Source organism: Zeugodacus cucurbitae, chromosome 2 (genome assembly GCF_028554725.1).
Source record: "Zeugodacus cucurbitae isolate PBARC_wt_2022May chromosome 2, idZeuCucr1.2, whole genome shotgun sequence".
Taxonomy (NCBI): domain Eukaryota; kingdom Metazoa; phylum Arthropoda; class Insecta; order Diptera; family Tephritidae; genus Zeugodacus; species Zeugodacus cucurbitae.
The window spans coordinates 83,642,145-83,661,598 of NC_071667.1; the positions used below are offsets into that span (position 1 = coordinate 83,642,145).

Sequence of the window (19,454 nt, forward strand, 5' to 3'; positions counted from 1 at the left end):
CATTATATGCCGACATATACAAATCAGTGTGCTCATTCATTCATAGATGGCCACTTGAGCACAGACACGGACGTGAGCCACTTCAAAATGGCACTGACAGCGACTGAATTTAAAGCCGCCGCCCTCCCTCAACAACACTGCCACGGCAACCCTGCCAATTAATCAATAAAATCACTGGCAGTCAACAACAAGAGAGAAGCTGCCTGCCTGCAACCTCGAGCTCGAGCTCGCACATAGACGGACCAAGTAATAAAGCCAGACTGGCAGTCAAGCGATATGCCTGCAATGCATGCGTTTGTGGGCGAATAGTTGCCACCTATAGTATATGCAGTGTGCTACCTTCAAGTAGCTCACATTGCAAATTATGTGCGGTTCAATAACGAAAACAAAAAAAAAAACAAACAGAAAATGCCAAAAGCGCAAGCAATGCGCTGCACGGCTGTGTTGGGACAGCATATCTGGTGTTCACACTGCTGTTCACACATCCGTTATCCATGCGGGCGATGTGCGTGATGATTAAAGACATCAATTATGTGTTGATGACGAGCGGACGATGAAATAGTGATTCTTGAAATTTTCTAAAGAAAGCACCATAACCGAATGGACAACAATGTCGTTCGTGGATGATGTGCCCTGCAAATGACATAATCGTGTGACAATGTTGATTAATAATGGCAGCTCATTGTGCGCCCCCTTTTACACTAGCAGTGGCAAGGCGCACATAAACTTAAATGGGTAATCATTACATAGCCATCTTTGAAATTGTGCAAGTTGCCAGCGTTTACACTTTGCATTTAAGTTAATTTGAAAATTACTAAAATGTGTGGGCGCGCACGGAGACGGAGGGGCGAAAGTGGTAGTGCTGCTGTATGATGGCTGCTTATCTCTAAGTGGTTCTAGAGATGTGCTTGTACATTGTCAAAGATCAGATTTGCATGTTGTGTCAAAGGCAAGTTAACTATGCGCACACAATTTTGACATTGAAAATATGCTCAATGAAACGCTTCATGGATTCGAGGGAATAATAGGGACCCTTTGTTTGCTGTCAACTCTTGTTGTATTTTTTGTAAGGAATGACACATTTAATTTTGCCTAAAGATGAAAGAAATCAACTGCTCATGCTTTGCACTTATGAAATTTGTAAACTTATACATATATACATATATAGTTCTATAATGTCAACATGTACAACAAGTATGCTCGAGGATTTCAGAAGTTGTTTTTAATGTCAACTTGACTTGAAAGGGGGAAACAGCTATTTTATAGGTATATAAGATCTGTGAAAGAGGTTTTAGTGAAAAAAAGTTACTTTTTACTGGTATTAATATTATTGTCTATGCCATGAAAATTGATATTTGAGGAAAGAATCAAATCTAAAATAGGAAAAATAATTTGATTTGTATTATTCATATTGTAGTTAAAATTTACAAAAATTTATTAAAAACTTCCCTTTTCTATTTTTTGCAGGTATGTATCTTAACACGATTGCTAAAACTTATAAGTTCACATATTACCTTAATAAAATTTGGTATAAATACAACAGGTGAGTACAAGAAATTGATTTTCATTATTCTATAATATACATAAAAAATCAGATATTGTGACCTATGAAATCGAAATATTTGAATTACGAAGTTCGAAAATAATAATATGCATACTTGTTAAGGCAGTAGTCTGCTTTAGAAGCCGAAAAAAAGGTTTTTTTTTAGAAATTTTTTGAAAGGGAAGGAAATGATTGCGGTAAACGGAATTTTAAGACGATAGTGTACTATATTTAAGGCCTAAAAAACAATATTTATTATTAAAAAATATTGAAATTTGTTCAAAGTTGTGAGTATTTTTCTAGAGCGCCTGGAGTCTGCGCTTGTAAATCGGTGCCGGCGATCGAGGTCGTGTGATGCATCTCAAACAGTCGAACCAATTTTTTTTTTATTTTTATAACTTTCTTTTCTTTGTGAACTAAAAAAATACCGAAGGAGTTATAATATTCCAATTTTTTTCAAAGTTTGAAAAAAAAAAAATTTTTTTATGAAAAAAATTGATTAAGTTGCAAAACAAGTAGTTTAAATAATACTTTTGTCCAACTTTTTTAGATCAAATAGAAGATAATTTAATACTGAAGCTCTGAAGATCACTTTGGTTTTTTTCGATCGGACATATATTTTGCTATCGCCGGCACCGTTTTCTAACACTTGTGAAAATGAAAACTCGAGAAAACGCGCTTTAAAGGTCTGCACCTGCTCGACGCTCGGCCACTAAAACTGCTCTAGCTTCGAAAATATGTCGATTTGGCCTCTGGAATTTTAAAAATATTCTTGGATAGTTTTGGAAGAGATTTAAAACAAAACAAAAAAATCGATTTATTGAAGCCTGTAAAGCAGACTACTGCCTTAATTGCAGGATATATTTCCTAAGAAATCAGAAATATGTATACCATCTACATTTTTCTCTTATTTCATTGGTGTATACAATTTTCGATTAAGACAGATGCTATAAGGTGTCAAAGTTGGATGTTCGAAAAATATATGAACTTTATATTTCGAAAAATACTGAAAGCATTGGAATAAGAAGAAAACGTTGATTATACAAGATATTTTTGATTTTTCGGTAACTTCCTAATATAATTAAAAGTCTCGTTTCTATTAAGACAAATTGGATATTTCAATATTGAAGAGTAACTTCCAAAAATTGAAAATATACTTCTTTTACTACTAGTACAATACCCAAAAAAAAAATTCGATTCGACCATATAGTATTATGATTTATGATTTAAATTTCTTGTTCCATAAATAGTCTTAAGGCATATTACATGCGTTAAATACTTTAAAAACAGCTTAACTAAAATCAACGTGTGACCTTTTCTAACTGTGCATTTAAGAAAATACCGCTAAATTAGATACAGCATCCTCTGTACAACCATCAACGTGATGGGCAACCATTTTGTGGTTTTCCAACAAATATGGGTAGTGGCGGTGGCAGTTTCAATTCGCGTCTTGCCAGTGATTATGACGTATACATACATAAGTAATTACGCTGGTGTACATAAATTTCGCGTCGCGTAACCATTTTCCCGAAGTCACGTAGTGCATTTGTTTGTATACTCATATATACAAACATGATCGTATTTGCTGCGGTGTGAATTTATGTGCCGTGAAGACGGTAAAAGTGAAACCATAGCAAATTATTAAGGAAAATGTGAAACATGCTCACGATAGGTGCCATAATGGCAGGTGTGGCGCACTTTTTATTGCTAATGGTACCAGCGGCAGCCATATAAAATGTTATACGACAGATTACTGGATAGGAAAATGAACACTGGATTTTCGTTACGGCCTGGCATACGCTTTACGGTGACCAACTTAAGCTACCAACACCTTTTCATTTACGATTTTGTGGCAAACGGTGGTTGTAGAATGTTCAGTATTACGTGAGAGATTATAAATATCTAGAAACTGATTTATATATGTATATAAAATAATAACAAAAGGAAAAATTTTGTGTATTCTAATTTCCTCTGTCCTATTCTATTTAAAAATACTTACGCGCGATTTAAAAATAATACCTGACAGTTGCTTTCCACATTCCATCACGCCTTACTCGACCAGCAACGAATCGTCCTTCCTGTTGAATTTCTTTACACCACTTACTTTTACTATTTCCTTTCTTTCTGCTATTTTCTCACTCACTGCGACTAAACAAGTGCAATTATTTTAATGCACATTTGACTTTTGACATTGTGCTTGAGTGTTAAAAAGTTGCAAGTTCAGCCAAAGATTCGAATGGCCAAGCGCTTGTGCCGCATGTCAGCGACAAAAAGGAGGCGGAGCGAGGGCAAAACAAAGTAACAAAGCATGTTGGACGTGGCGATAAAAAGCTGCTCCAGCAGCAGTCAGACAAACACTGGCAAAAGTAGTGTTGAAAAAATTGTTAAAAAGCAAAACTTGCTTGCCTACTTATGATTCTGCTGCCACTTTCGCTTTTTCTCATTATGGTGTGCTCTTTGCCACGGTGTCAGTTGTTTCAAGAATTTTTGAAAATGAGAGCAAAAGTTAAGTTTCATATTTCAGTTTTAAAGTATGTATACATATGTGTGTATAAATAAGGCGCAGTTTTTAGGTCTGTCGATACACACGCATTTAAATAAAATGCATTTTAGCATGTTTATTATATTGTGCTTGTGTGAAACAGCAAATATTTTGCATTCTGGACATATCAGGGTCATCATATAATTAATATTATTTATTTTTATCCAGTAGTTTCCTGGCTGTAAAAACACTTTTCTGCAAACCGGGGCGTATAAGTAATGTATTTTCAATCGCTTGTTGACTAATAAAGAAAACTATTTCTCATTTGCATTCTCTTATAAAAATATATTTATTTATTTTTAAATATGCATGCACTCGCATTAATCAAATAAGCGCTCAGCTGAGCGGAAAATTACTCAGTTTATTGCCCTGCATAATGCAATTGTTTTAAATACTGCGGCCTTAAGCTAATTTTAATAGCCTTTCCGTGCAGCAATTTAAAATCAAGAAATCAAGTGTGAAGAAATATCTCGAGGCTATATTAAAATGGGCTAAATGCATATTTAAAACGGATTAATTCATGCAAAACACTTAAATTTGCATACTTGAAGAGTGCAAAATAGCTGAAAATTAAACAAACAAAAATATTTTCGAATTCCTCAAATTTAAATTTCCAATAATATTATAATCTTATTGCTACGTGTTAACACAATTTTAAGTTGTAAGTGTAATAAATACATGAATTTAGAACGTAAATCATTTACAATCATAATACAGGCGTTGAAGTGGAAATAACATTTGTTTGTCTTGATGCTTTTGAAATATCGGAAAATAAATAAATTTAAGCAAATAATTCAAGCAATTAATAAATGAGCTGAAAATATTGTTTATGTATATATTTTTCGATAATTGACTATTTATAACTTTATTAGTACAAATACCAGTGTAGTTGATCAGTGTACTTGATCAAAGTAGAGCAGTACAACTATGATCTTCATCCAATTCTAGTTTCCGACAGCATCAAATATCCGCATTTATTTCTTTATTCCTCTATATATATATGCTATTAACTAAAATCGCGTCTACAACAGCGCTACAACTACAACGCATAAATGTAATTTTTACTAACAAAAAATGCATTGAGCTTGTTATAATCGTCTGTATATTTACTTCACCTATAGTATGCAGTACTTGCTTGTTAAACTACTTGATTTTAAAGTACCCAACGGTACTTAGCCTTTAGAGAGTCGGCGACGACGACGACGACTTCGACAAAAAGCGAACCGAGAAGCAGTCAGCTGCAAATAACTCAGGGCTGCCTGTGTTATGCTGCAGAATAAAGTAGTTTTCAAACAAAACTGCAAACGTACGAGTATTTACTAAGTATTTTAGTACTTTACAATGCCATGCACATCCCATCCTTGTGGAAGGGATTTACATCTACTCGTACGTGCTATGTATGAACGCTTGCGCCCGCTTTCGTATGTGCTGCGGGCAATCAAATGTGCCGCAATGTCGTTTATTATGGTGACCCATCGGGAGTACTACAAACGCTGCCGCTTTCCGAGATGAGTGCACCCACCCATGCTCACTTTGTGCGAGTATTTGCATGTTTCTTATGTTTGTGTAACTGCAAGTCATTGCTTGCAGCCGCCAGCAACGGTCTTTAAGTTTCAGGTTTTGCATTTTCTTTCGTATGTAATTTCGCATAATTCTCGCTAAATAATAATAGTGAATTTTGTGTGAACCAAAGAATTAAATTTGAATGTACCCTAATGTGCATATGCTGGTGGGCGTAAACGTGCTCTTTATATAGTCAAAAGACCAGTGTGCTTTGCATTTAGACAATTCAACAGAAAATGAAATTTATTGTCATAGTCATAAACAACAACAGTAAATCCATCCTCTAAGCGTAGGAAAAAAGCTAAATGATATGAAGTTTACGTCTGCAGCTACAGCTATTGTTGCTCAAACTTTTACCATATTTATCTAAACTATTTTAAAATTTAATTGTCATGCTAGATTCAAGATGATTTCCAATGGCTAGTTGCTTGAAATAATTCATCAATAACATTTCTTTTCGCACAGCCAAAATAATTTAATACATTGAGATTATAATTGAGTAACTGTTTGCCGTTCGCACTGCTGGCTCCTCGATTAACAATCAGCTGTTATACATTTTGTACTGTACATAAGAAGTTTGTAATCGATCTAAATCAGCGCTTTAACCGTGCAAAGGCCGGTTAGTTAACTTTTCTTCAAAAATGCAAAATGCATATAATATATAATCATATTACTTCGTAGTTTATTTGTATGAGTATTTGCAGTATTTGCTGCTATACTAGCCGTAGATGGAAGGTGGTGGTAATGAAAAATCAATTTATTTATAATATAATACAATTTAAATGGAATAAATTTTGCATCAAAATAATCAATATTTTAATAAAATAAAATTTCATCAAAATCACACGAGCAAAAATAACATAAATTAATTTTCATTTATTGATATAAAAAGTAGTAGTTTTCCTTCGAAGCTATCGCTTTGTAGAGCTGTATTATTTGCTAAATTAGAAAATGTTCAACTTTAAAAAAGGTATCACACATAAAATATACTTCGCACAACAAAAGTTTTATGAATTTATCAGCATAAATTGTGATCATCAAAGAAGCAAATAAAATGTAATTCGTTGTGAAAGCACAACTTTAAATATTTATATAAGCGCATATTAGAAGGTTTGCCATTGTGCTTATACAAATTTATATATATGCATACAAAAAATATACCTTTCCACATACACATTCAGATTACGCTAAACGTAATCCGTGCGACAGCAGCCTTTGAGCGCAGTCAAGTGTGTTACCTGCTAACACTCGACTGCTCATTCACTTAATATTATGTAGACCGATTCTGATATGAATATTATGTATGCAGCATTGTTGATTTTTTTCCTTTACGAGTTCAGTATATATGATTTACGTAAGGTGGTATATATGTTGGTGATGTTATTGATATTTTAGTTTAATATATTTATATGTGCAACTTGTGTTCGTTTTATGTCTTCGATCATTGAAAATAATCGAGTGATTTGCGTCACGTTCCATCACAATGTCATGTAAGATTGGTTTTGTGTGCAGAAAAGCATGAGTCCTGCCAAAGTCAGTGAAAATATGTATATGCAACGATATACTATGCTTGTACTAAATAATTTAATATGTATTCTATATTTAGTAAGCACAGTTTATATTATATAGAACAACGTCTTGTGTAATTTTGACTGTGTGAATTTCTGAGGTTATATAGGTTGAAGGTACTAAAAAATTTAAGTGATGCTATTATTCCATGCCGAAGAAATTTTTATAATATTAATAAATAATTATATTCATAATTTTATATCAATAAAATTAAAGCAAATAAAGCATTAAGATGACACTGAGGCTCTTTTAAATTATCATAAATTTTTTTAAATATTCTCTCACATAGCCACTGTGCATACCATAAAGGCTACTCAGCATAAGTTTGGTACAATTTCCAGTTCAAAATTGTTGATAAATTTTTGGCATCTGTCCAAATTTTGTGCAACCACAGCGGCGTTTATCTCCGTATAAAATGCTGACAAGCCGATGTGGTCTTCACTTTAGTGCATATCGCATGCATAAAATATGATTTACCATTTACACTGAAAGCCACACAACTTCTGGCATATTTTATGCCATTGGAAAAAGTTTGGAATTCATATTTCAGTAGCAGGCGTCGGAAACTATTTCGAAACTTTTATGAACAGTCAAAAGCATATTCGAAATGCATAACGAAATTCACGTTTATTGAATTAAACACATACGATACAGAGAGATCTTCCTGTGCCTAGAAAATATGCCACAAATGTAGTTATATCATAAAATCAATACATTTAAAACAGACAGTTTTGAAGCCACTACGAATTAAAGCTGCCACTCTTTTATAATGCTAAACTTTAGCTATCTTATGCGACTCTAAATAACCTTGTATATGTTGAAATATATTTAAATAAAAAAAATATATATTTACATATATACAACGTTTCTTCAAATTCATACACTAATGTAAATGGAGCCTACTGAAGACCAACGAAAACGAAAATATTTTTGTATATTTAAACAAGTTTACAAATTCAGGTCAACTTTTGGATCAGAAAAGTTTGAGCAGAAAAGAACGATTCTTAACTAAATTTGATATGCTGAATTCGAATATGCATTTAGTTTCTTAAGATTGATTCTAGTTTCCGAGTTCTCGCATAATAGCACCATTGTGCTATAAATAAGTGATTAGAGCAAATAAAAATGCAGAGACAGTGTTGCAAAGTTGATTCAAAGTGTTTTTGTTACGTTTGTGGTAGTTATATGATTAAAAACAATAATAACAAATGCGCTCAAAGATGCGTATCTGCATTACTTTGGTTTCAGAGTAGCAGACACTCATAAGTCATGGATACCGAAATTTATTTGTAAATTAATTTGTAAACTGTATAAGTGCTCATTGAGAGAGCGTGAGTACTTTTCCTTTCAATGCCAGCGCTCTCGAGAGAACCTAAAAACCATGTAGATGATTGCTACTTCTGTTTGATGAAAATTAAGGGCATCTTTTCAAAATATCGTTTACCACTTTCTTGGTAATCACAAATCCCTTAATTTTAAGGAAATTATTGACGATATGTTGCAAAATTATCGAAAGATTAGAGCTAGAATGTCTCTAAAGATTCATTTTCTGCATTCCCATCTCGATTTTTTTCCCGAAAACTTGGGTGATACGAGCGACGAACAAGGAGAACGGCTACACCAAGATCTAGCCAACATTGAAAGAAGATACCAAGGATTTTGGGATGAAGGCATGATGAGCGACTACTGTTGGACTCTAATACGTGAAACAGATACTAAACAATACAAAAAGCAAAGTTCCACCAATCTTCATTTCTGATATGTTACTTTTAAGTTAATAAAATGAATATTATTTGACAAAAATCATAAAAAATTAAATTCTTGATTATTTCAAAAACTAGAATCAATCTTAAAAAACGAAATGAAGATTCGGATTCAGTGCCATCAATTGTCATAGAAACCACTTTTGGTTGCCCAGATCCAAAACCGTGTATACTTGTGATATTAATAAGGTTTTTGAACTTTCTCCAAGACCAAAGCGCAAAAATATTTGCGTCAGATAACATAAATCTTAAACTGTCTGTCTATGAGTCATTGCCACGTGCGCGAAAACACAGTTATTTACACATGTGTAACTCAATAAATTTATTCCCACATAGTTATAAGTCTAGTGATTCATATGAACTCATCTAACTTTTGCGCCTTTATAGGCACACACACACCAATACTATTTTCCGATAAAAGTAACTAAATGACAAACCACAAACTTTCTCAGAGCCACGTTATCCTTATTGACATCGCCTAGCCGTAGCGACCATTCAGACATACACACGATTTTATTCAATATAAATAATCACAACGAGACAACTTAAATAATTTATTGTGAAACGAAATTAAATGCGTAGCAAATCCAATGAAGCGTTAAGCTTGGCTTTGCCTTTATTCAATTACTTCCACGTGCGACGGTGCGCGCCAACGGTCGACTGCGATATCCAACAAATCTTCAATCACTCAAATGAAGTCAATAGTATTATATGTACGACGGTGAAGCCGATTTTATTTTGTATGGAAGTTAGTATACAGCAACACTATTAATGCTTTTCACTCCCACAGTCTCAATGTTGTATTCATTTTCACAAAACAATGAAATCTTTCAATCAAACCGTATCTCCTTTGATAGCCCAAACAAGTGTGTGTGTGTTGCTAAAGGCCAATGTGGGCACAACCTGCATGAGTACTTCCGCTCCGAAACTCTCAAACTAAAGAGCAACAAAATAATAAATATAATCAGGTTAAGAAAAGAATTTATAACAAAATGGAAAATAAAAGAAAATACGAATGGATCGTTTAATGGTTTTAATGAACAGATAAGTGGGTACTTAAGAAAAATTTAAAAGCAAAAATATTATTTTATTACTAGCGCAATTTTCTCTCCTTCGATTTAAGATTTAAATAAAGCTGTTCGTGAACAATAATGTCGTACATCTAGTGTTTTCAGTAAGTGATAAGTACTATATTATACCACCAGTAATAATATTTAGGAAGAAAAAGCCCTAATGAATTGCTGCTAATGTCTTTTTGAGCTCGAATCTGTCCAATTCTATAGGAGACAATTAATCTCCGAAACCAGCTTTTCGAATCAGTGCGTTTAGCGACGCAATACAAAACCAATGGTTTGACTTAAAATATAATTTAAAATTATCTTTGTGTATAAACTCCTATGATTTAATATAAGGACGTAAGTTTCATTATTATTTCATTCAAAACATCATGATTATTGTTTAATACTTGGCAAACCTCATCATAATATTTATACTCTCGCAACAAAGTTGCTACGAGAGTATTATAGTTTTGTCCAGATAACGGTTGGTTGTAAGTCCTAAAACTAAACAAGTTAGATATAAGGTTATATATATCAAAATGATCAGGGTGACGAGAAAAGTTCAAATCCGGATGTCTGCCTGTCCGTCCGTCCGTGCAAGCTGTAACTTGAGTAAAAATTGAGATATCTTAATGAAACTTGGAACACGTGTTCCTTGGCACCATAAGAAGGTTAAGTTCAAAAATGGACTACTGCCACGCCCACAAAATGGCGAAAACCGAAAACACTTAAAGTGCCATAACTAAATTATAAATAAAGCTATGGAAGTAAAATTTGGTATGAAGGATCGCACTAGGAAGGTGCATATGTGGATGTATTTTTTTTGGGGAAGTGCGCGTGGCCCCTCCCCCTACTAAGTTTTTTGTACATATCTCGCAAACTACTAAAGGTATATCAAGGAAACTTTCTAGAGTCGTTTCTTTTAGGTACTACCTTATACAGTCCAAAAATGGAGGAAATCGGATTGTAACCACGCCCACCTCCCATACAAAAGTTAGGTTGAAAACTACTAAAAGTGGGTTAACTCAATAACAAAAAACGCCAGAAACACTAAATTTCACATAAGAAATGGCAGATGGAAGCTGCACTCAGATTTTGTTACAAAATGGAAAATGGGCGCGGCATCGCCCACTTATTGGTCAAAAACCATATCTCAGGAACTACCCGACCGATTTCAATGAAACTTGGTTTGTAATAGTTTCTTTACATCTCAATGATATGTTGTGAAAATAGGCCAAATCGCTTCACAACCACGCCTACTTCCTATATACCAGAATTTTAAGACGACCTGAATCGTTTACTTTACAATATATAAAGTAAGCACTAGTAAAGATATCGATGCAGAATTTTGCACAAATACTCCATTACTATTTGGCAGCTCCACTCTAAAAATCACTGAAATCGGACCATAGGTTGTCAAGGCCCCATATATCGAACATGAGGACCTAGGTACTTCTAACCTAATATTAGGGTTTCCAACTTTCAATGGACTTTATACAATACATATGACGAATATGTGGATCAAATTGTGTATTATATAATATTAATAAAGTTAAATAAATAAATTGCGAGAGTATAAAATGTTCGGTTACACCCGAACTTAGCCCTTCCTTACTTGTTTTAAATTGCCTTATATGCGTACTACGCATAGCGAAGAGATTAATATAGAATCCGTTAATATTTAAATTTTATCGCACACCAAGGTCTATGTATCTTCTCGTGTATCTGTATATAAATCTATGCATGAGCACGTGTACAGCTTTATTTATGCGGAATGGCAAACCACTAAGAGCTTAGAGCAAGGGAAATATTTAAATAAAGTCATTTCCTCGTTTGTGCAACAAGATAATCTCACCTGTTAACATAGTGGACATTTGCGCAAAGCCACAACAACACACACAAGCGCTTCTGCAAACACACAAACATGCTTAGAACGGCGATTTGCATTTGAATGAGCCTTTATCTGTGAGTGTGTCCGTTATTTGGTTGGTGTTCTCTTCGTCTTTTGTGTGCAAAGTTGAAGTAAAAAGTAAACGAAGCGTTTTCAATTTTCGCCTTTTACTAAATAAATACAGCAAGGTGGTTACACATACAGCAGGCACCGTGCAAAGGTGTGAGCATGTGAATGAAGGTGAACTTTTGTACACGCTTCAGCAGCCACTAACCACAGACAAACTTGTGTAGAATATGTGGCCAATATATATATACATACATATATGTAAGCATATTGTATTGTTGTGCTCGTACGCCAAATCATGTTTAAATATAGTTGTATGGTATATGCTAGTGTGCAATTTATTTCGAATCTTTTCGTTGCAGTGTGTAAAAGTGAATTTCGCCGAGGTAAACGTAAATATTTACTTCCCCCACTTTTTCCTATTTATATTGTTGTTGTTGTTGTTTGTGCTTACATGTTTTAAATTCTTACATGACATGCGAATATTCAAGCGTGTATTTTGAATATGTAATTATTTAACCCAAAATAATCTCACTTATGAGAACGAGCTGTGTACTGAAAATATTGGGATTTTTTAAATTTCCCATTGTCCAAAAGACCAATTGCAAAGTTTTTATATATTTTTTTAATGTTGATGGGTTTGGCGATTTTCTTTAATTAAAAGCCGACACTTCGTTGCTGGTTCATGAATTATACTAACATTCGCCAGACATGACTCCGTCTGACTTTTTCCTGTTTTCAAAAATAAAGTGAACCTTATAAGGCCGTCGTTTTACAACCATACGAGAAATCGCTGAAAGAGTTGAAGACTATCCCAAAAATCCAGTTTGAGAAGTGTTTATACGATTGGAAGAAGCGCTGGCATAAGTGCATGATATCGAATGAGGACTATTTTAAAGGCAACAATATTTATGTGGACGAATGAATAAATATTTGTTTCAAAAAACGAAAACTTTCCGTTATTTTATGAACACACCGCGTATATGGTGAAACACTTCAGTATTTATTGTTCATGTATCAAATCGAATATAATTTTAATACAATAACAAAAGATAATACATTAGATATTTAATTAATTTTTTTTAATCTAGCCTATTATGGAAAATAAAGTCGTGTTTAGGTATTCTTCATATTTTGTTGTGTTTAAATACTTTTACTATAATTAATACAAATCATCTATGCTTGGATGACGCACTGCAATAACAACAAGTAAGGAAGTAAGTAAGCGCTTCGTCATAGATATGGTATAAAGTCCATTGAAAGTTGGAAACCCCACTATTAGGTATATGGGAGTTAGATGAAGTTATGATCCGATTTCACGTATTTTAGGCACGTAGGCATTTTATAAAAAGAAAGATATTCCTTGCGAATATCTTCAAAATATCTCAGAGACTTAACTATATTTTCGGTAAAAAAAATTAGAAGAACTGAGGTCCTCATGTTCGATATATGGGGCCTTGAAAATTTATGGTCCGATTTCGACTATTTTTAGAAGAGTGATGAAACATTAGAAATGTAGTATTTGTGCAAAGTTTCTCCGATATCTACACTAGTGTTTACTTTATATATCGTAAAATAAACGATTGAGATCGTCTTCAAAGTTCTGGTACATAGAAAGGAGGTTCACAACCGATTTGGCCTATTTTCACAACATATCATTGGGAGGCAAGGAAAATATTCCAAACCGAATTTCATTGAAATTGGTCGAGTAGTATGGGAGATATGGTTTTTCACCCAAAAATGGGCGGAGCCATGCCCATTTAAAATTTTGTCTATTATTTTGAGTGCAGAGTGAAAAAAACGACTGTTGAGAGTTTCGTTGATATAGCTTATGTAGTTTAAAAATATAGAATATAAATGGATGAGTTTACTCAACTCTATCTAAATCGAGACTTATTTATCATTTCACTTCGGCGGTAACCGGCACTGCGGCACACAGCTGTCACCAAAATATAGCTCAGGCTATTCACCCCACTGAAACTGAACAACATATATACTGATGCGTGTGTGTATATTTGCATGAATTTGTTTATTCAATAAGACTCTAATATGTAAAAGCCAGGAAATTTGTTTCCTTACTCTAATGGGCACGCGTTTGAATACTGTGTTTTCTTTTGCGCCCCTGAAGCGACCCTTAGTTTCTTTTGTTTCGCTTTTATTTTTCACATTCCTTTGTTGTGCTGCCTTCATGTTTTTATATTTTAACTATATAAACTTGGCATACAGAAAAAATGCCAGTAATTGTGGCACCATCAGGTCAAATACATAAACTTATAAACATCCAAAGCACATTTGACTATATACCTCAATGTGTCTCCATACATACATACATGTATGTGTAAGGAAATTGAATATTCGTGGTGGCAGCACGAATTGCGAGCGTTTATGTTTCACATTACTGTGTGTGCGAATGTTGGTTTGTGTGCATGTGTATCCACGAAACAATAAACTTTTTCATTCAGTTTGTTGAAAGCACCGCCAAATAAGTTTTTATAGCAGCAAAAAGTGGGAGGCGCGCATAAAACTAAAAGTGACGAGGCGCATTGATGACGCGGCCATCATCATGCCATCACTTCTTGAGAAATTTCAACTTCTTTTGAGCGTTGCTATTTTTTTTTCGCCACACAAAGAAATCAACAGAATAAACAAATGAAATCACAAAAACGTGAAATGCCGGTAAACAGTGAATATATACTCGTACATATATGAAGAAGGGAGCATTCGAGAAACATACAGTGTCGTATTTCTCCCTTGCGGCCATAAAAAATGCGTAACAAATTAAGAAGAATTTCTTTTTGACTGACTTTTCTTTTGCTAGTTCCTTATGCTCACACATACATACATACACATACACACAAGCATGAAAAACTTCTGCATATAGATATAGGCAAATGAAAGCAAGAGTTTCCACATTTCTTTGCTTATTTCCAAGTGCTTCATTGCCAAGCGAAACCCATAGGCGGGCGCTATGTCAATTAATGTCACCACCAGTGCGTATGAGCAACATTCCGCTGCGTCCGCTTTGTGCGCGGTAATAACAAAATGCTCATTACGCAGCACTATAATTTATATTAACTCTTGAAATAATAAATATTTATTCGCATTCTCATTCATATAATTTTATGTCCATTTTTATTGACTTTTTCCGCGAAATTGTATAAGTTCTGCCGCGCTGTGTGCGCTTTGTGGCTTCAAATGTTTCTGCTCTATGTTCTCTATACAAATGCATGTATATGTCTCACTCCCAAAATATGCAGACGGCATGACACACATTTTCTTCGAAAACAATTAAATTACAAATAATGTTTACGGGAATTTAAAAAAGAACTACGGAAAATATGGCCTTGGACGGTGGTGCGTATGAGTAACATTCATTTGGAAAATGAATAAATTAAGCAATTTCTTCTATTTTAATGCCTTAATTACAATTGATTGTTAATTTTGTATATATATGACGCAGTATTGTAGGAATTATAATGAAAGCGTCGTGAGCAAAAGAGATGTATCATTGGTTCATCGATAAGAAACCTCTTAAGGCAGTAGTCTGCTTTACAGGCTTCAAAAATTCGATATTTTTGCTTTATTTTAAATCTCTTCCAAAACTATCCAAGAATATCTCTTTAAAATTCCAGAGGCCAATTCGGCATATTTTCGAAGCTAGAGCAGTTTTAGTGGCCGAGCGTCGAGCAGGTGCGAATGCTCAGGCAGACCTTTAAAGCGCATTTTCTCGAGTTTTCGTTTTCACAAGTGTTAGAAAATGGTGCCGGCGATAGCAAAAAGAATATATGTCCGATCGAAAAAAACCAAAGTGAACTAAAAAAGTTGGACAAAAATATTATTCAAACTACTTGTTTTGCAACTTAAAGTCAATTTTTTTTCTTAAAAAAGTGATTTTTTTTTCCAAACTTCGAAAAAATTTGGAATTTTATAACTTCTTCGGTATTTTTTTAGTTCATAAAGAAAAGAATCTTATAAAAATTAAAAAAAAAAATTGGTTCGACTGTTTCAGATCTCAATCACCGACACCGATTTACAAGTGCAGACTCCAAGCGCTCCAGAAAAATACTTACAACTTTGAAAAAATTTCAATATTTTTTAATAATAAATATTGTTTTTTAAGCCTTAAATATAGTACACTATCATCTTAAAATTTCGTTTACCACAATCATTTCCTTCCCTTTCGAAAAAAAATTGCTGAAAAAACGCTTTTTTCGGCTTCTAAAGCAGACTACTGCCTTAACTAATATGAAAAAAAAGTGTTTTAGGCTGCTTGAAAATTAATTTAAACCATTGAAAAATTAATTTATTTTCAACCGAAATAATAATAAATGATTGATAATATTATAGGTCATTCATTTAGTTATTTCGTTATTCCGTTATAATATTTAACTTGCAAACATAATTCCTATCCTAGTGTGTGGTCATATGTACATGCAATTAAATCGTGCTCTAATTGTGAAACATAGTTTTGTCATTTGTCAGAATATACAAATGAACACTATAAAATATTATATGGCTTTCCATTTAGTTTTCTATTTGCAACTGTAATAGAAAAGTAACTAAGTTTATTTGTGACATGAAATTCAATTAAAAATGTGTTATCAATTTAAAATCATTGTTGATTCAGTTTAGTTGCACAAAGTGAGAAATCAAATCACACCTGCACATACATGGCGTATAAGTAACATGCTGTGTATTCAATTATTACTTTATAAAAAGCGCTCTATTGGCGCAATAAATACAACTTGTGACAGCCGAAGGCCTCTGCTGCCAGTGCTGCTAGATATTTATTTGTAGAATATTAAGTATTGTACAAATAATTTATAAAATAAAAAATAAAAAAAATACAACTTGTGAAATAAATTTAAAACTCAGCGAAATATATTATATTCTAGTTTATTTGCGATAGATGGGTTCTTTAAATTTTCCAATAATACTAGTTTCAAGTGACTTGCTTGCGCATTTCCCGCATTTCTTTATTCAACAGCGCTATTCGTGAAATGCTTTTCAATGGTAATTAATTAAACCAATTAAATTTTTATTTAACATTTGAAGTTTTGACAGCTGCAAATTGTATTGCAGTCTAATTTGTAGGCCGCAATAGAAAATTCAATTACTTTTGTCTGATCCAATAATTTACTTTCATTTAGTTTAATTGCATTCTGATATACGTACAATAATGATATCAATGACCAGTGAATGGACACTGCTGCAGTACTGATATTTGATATGCACTCGTTGAATAATAATAAATAGATATTCCAAAAAACAAAAATTTATTTTTTAACCTATTTTTGGAAGTTCTTTATTATGATTTGACTACCTATTAAGTAATATGATGAAGGAGGAAATAAAAACTGAACATATTGATTATTTGTTAATTACATCGAACTATGAGATGAACTGAATGATAATGCATGCCCAATTAGCTCATAATGTTGTTGTAATTATAAAGAATAATTAATTTGTTCATCAAATACAATTGAAACTAATGAACTACTTCAAGGCCTCACATTTTAACTTTCTATTTATAAAAGTAAGAAATACAGCATAGAGCTATTTTAGTATTCCTAAATATATACTACTAAATGTATAGGTACTAAAAATAATCGTTATCGTTTTTCCACACATTTAGTTTTAGTCCACATAAGTAACGCTGTTGCATGACGACGTGTCAACAAGCCATTAATGCCAGGAAATTACTCAATTTAAGCTTTTAATAAACTGCACAAACACCTCCGGAAGCTGTGTGTCCGTTCGTGTACTTCGCACATCCTCCTCCCTGAAAACTTGTCAGTTATGCATTTGTTAGCTTACAAACTATAATATTTTTTGTAAATCTCTAATGGAAAAGTCGCTTTTATGCCAGCAGGATGTTGTGTGAGGGGAAGTTGTTGCAATCTAGGGAGCCATGCAGCAGCTCATTCTGCTCACGAATGGGTTGCCAACACTTGTTAGCAGTGTTGAGCATTTTTCTGCATATGTACGTGCAAATCGTGTACAGTTATACACAGTCATTAAACTCTTACCCGCTGCTCCCTACTTTACCGTAAGTGTACTAAGCACTCATTTCTCTTAATCGCGCAACTAATTTGTTCAAGTTGATAATTTAATTTGCTATCAAATTTTCAGCATTCGATTTGGCGATTCAATCAGCATTTGATTATGCATTTGACGACGTAATATAGAAACTTTGCCAACAAGAAATTATGATTTGCTTCTGAATACGAAATCAGCGGAAATAACTTTGTTAACACACATGTAAATGAAATGAATGAGTAATTTCGGAGATTTTTCTAAATTAAATAAAGCACTTCTGCACCACAAATTAAATATATTACTTAGTCATAATAAAATTAAATTATTTTTTCTTTCCACCCCAAACGTCAGAAGGAACATGGTGAAAATACGACAAGAGAGGTGGAGTGGCTGGTTGATATCCATCAATATTCATACTCTGAAATTTGTAAAAAAAAAACTGAAAAATGGAAAAGGGTATTAGGGATCAAATTGTGGAAGTAGTCTACCCCTAAAAACAAAAAAGCCTAAATTTATCAAAAAACTCATTTTGTCTACAGACGCTCAATTTGGAATTTGTTTTCGAATGACATTATTTGATGATAACTCAGGCATTAAAAAATCTTTCTCCTTTGTCAAATTATAATGACAACATTAATGTATACAAAAAAGGGACAAATAATATTTAATCAATTCGTCGTTAAAAAGTTTATTTCTTAACTCAGCTGCTGCGTTATTTAAGAGTCGGATTATCCCAAATTATTTGTCGATTTTATGCGCCATAATTTTTCATTTTATTTGCCTTTAACATCAAGCTTAATTTAATCGAAATGAGGTTGTAAAAGTGTATACTAAAATGTATAACAACCAACATTTCGCTAATAACTTGTTAAGCAGCCTTTGTACACTTTCGCAATGTCTTCTTCTTACTGGGTGTGTACACACTTTGCTCAACTTTACCCACTTTTGCCTGTTTACCTTCGTATTGTTGACACTTATTGGTAGCAGGTGCAGCTCAGACATAGTGATTGAGAATCTTTTTAAATGATATTTAAACATGGCAAAGTGGAAGTTGGAGGTTTATTGTAACATTTAAATCCCTAACCGTGACATTTTTAACTTTACTAGCAAATTTTAAAACGCTATTGACCTTTAATATAATATTAACAGTTGCTTGTGTGTTGAATTGTCAAAACTTTAAAATAAAGTCATTTGTATTATCAAACTAACATTATGATTTCTTTCTATTTCATTGCAGGTATGAAAAATGAAATGAAAACGATACCGAACCGTAAGTGCCGTTATTTATTTGTATTAAAAATAGTAAATATTTAAATTATTTATAAAAAAGAGAAATAAATAATTACCAAAGCTTATTGAAATATTTTACGAAAACACTTACAATTAAATGTTTCAGTATAAGAACATGTAATATATATAC

At 33.2% G+C, this 19,454-nt stretch overlaps 1 protein-coding gene across 11 annotated transcripts in view; it reads left to right on the forward strand.

Moving 5' to 3' along the window:
* LOC105218882 (dorsal-ventral patterning tolloid-like protein 1) overlaps positions 1-19,454 on the forward strand; it is a 93,439-nt gene that overhangs the window by 57,156 nt on the left and 16,829 nt on the right. For 9 of the 11 annotated variants that reach the window (XR_008470413.1, XR_008470412.1, XR_008470410.1 and 6 more), the window contains one exon: positions 19,272-19,304. The exons of the other annotated variants lie outside the window; for them this stretch is intronic. Coding sequence is in view for 5 of the 9 variants with exons in the window: in XM_054227438.1 (XP_054083413.1) it covers positions 19,272-19,304 (33 nt within the window). In the remaining 4 variants the exon portion in view is untranslated. The remainder of the gene's footprint in view (positions 1-19,271; positions 19,305-19,454) is intronic. 11 annotated transcript variants of the gene reach the window in all.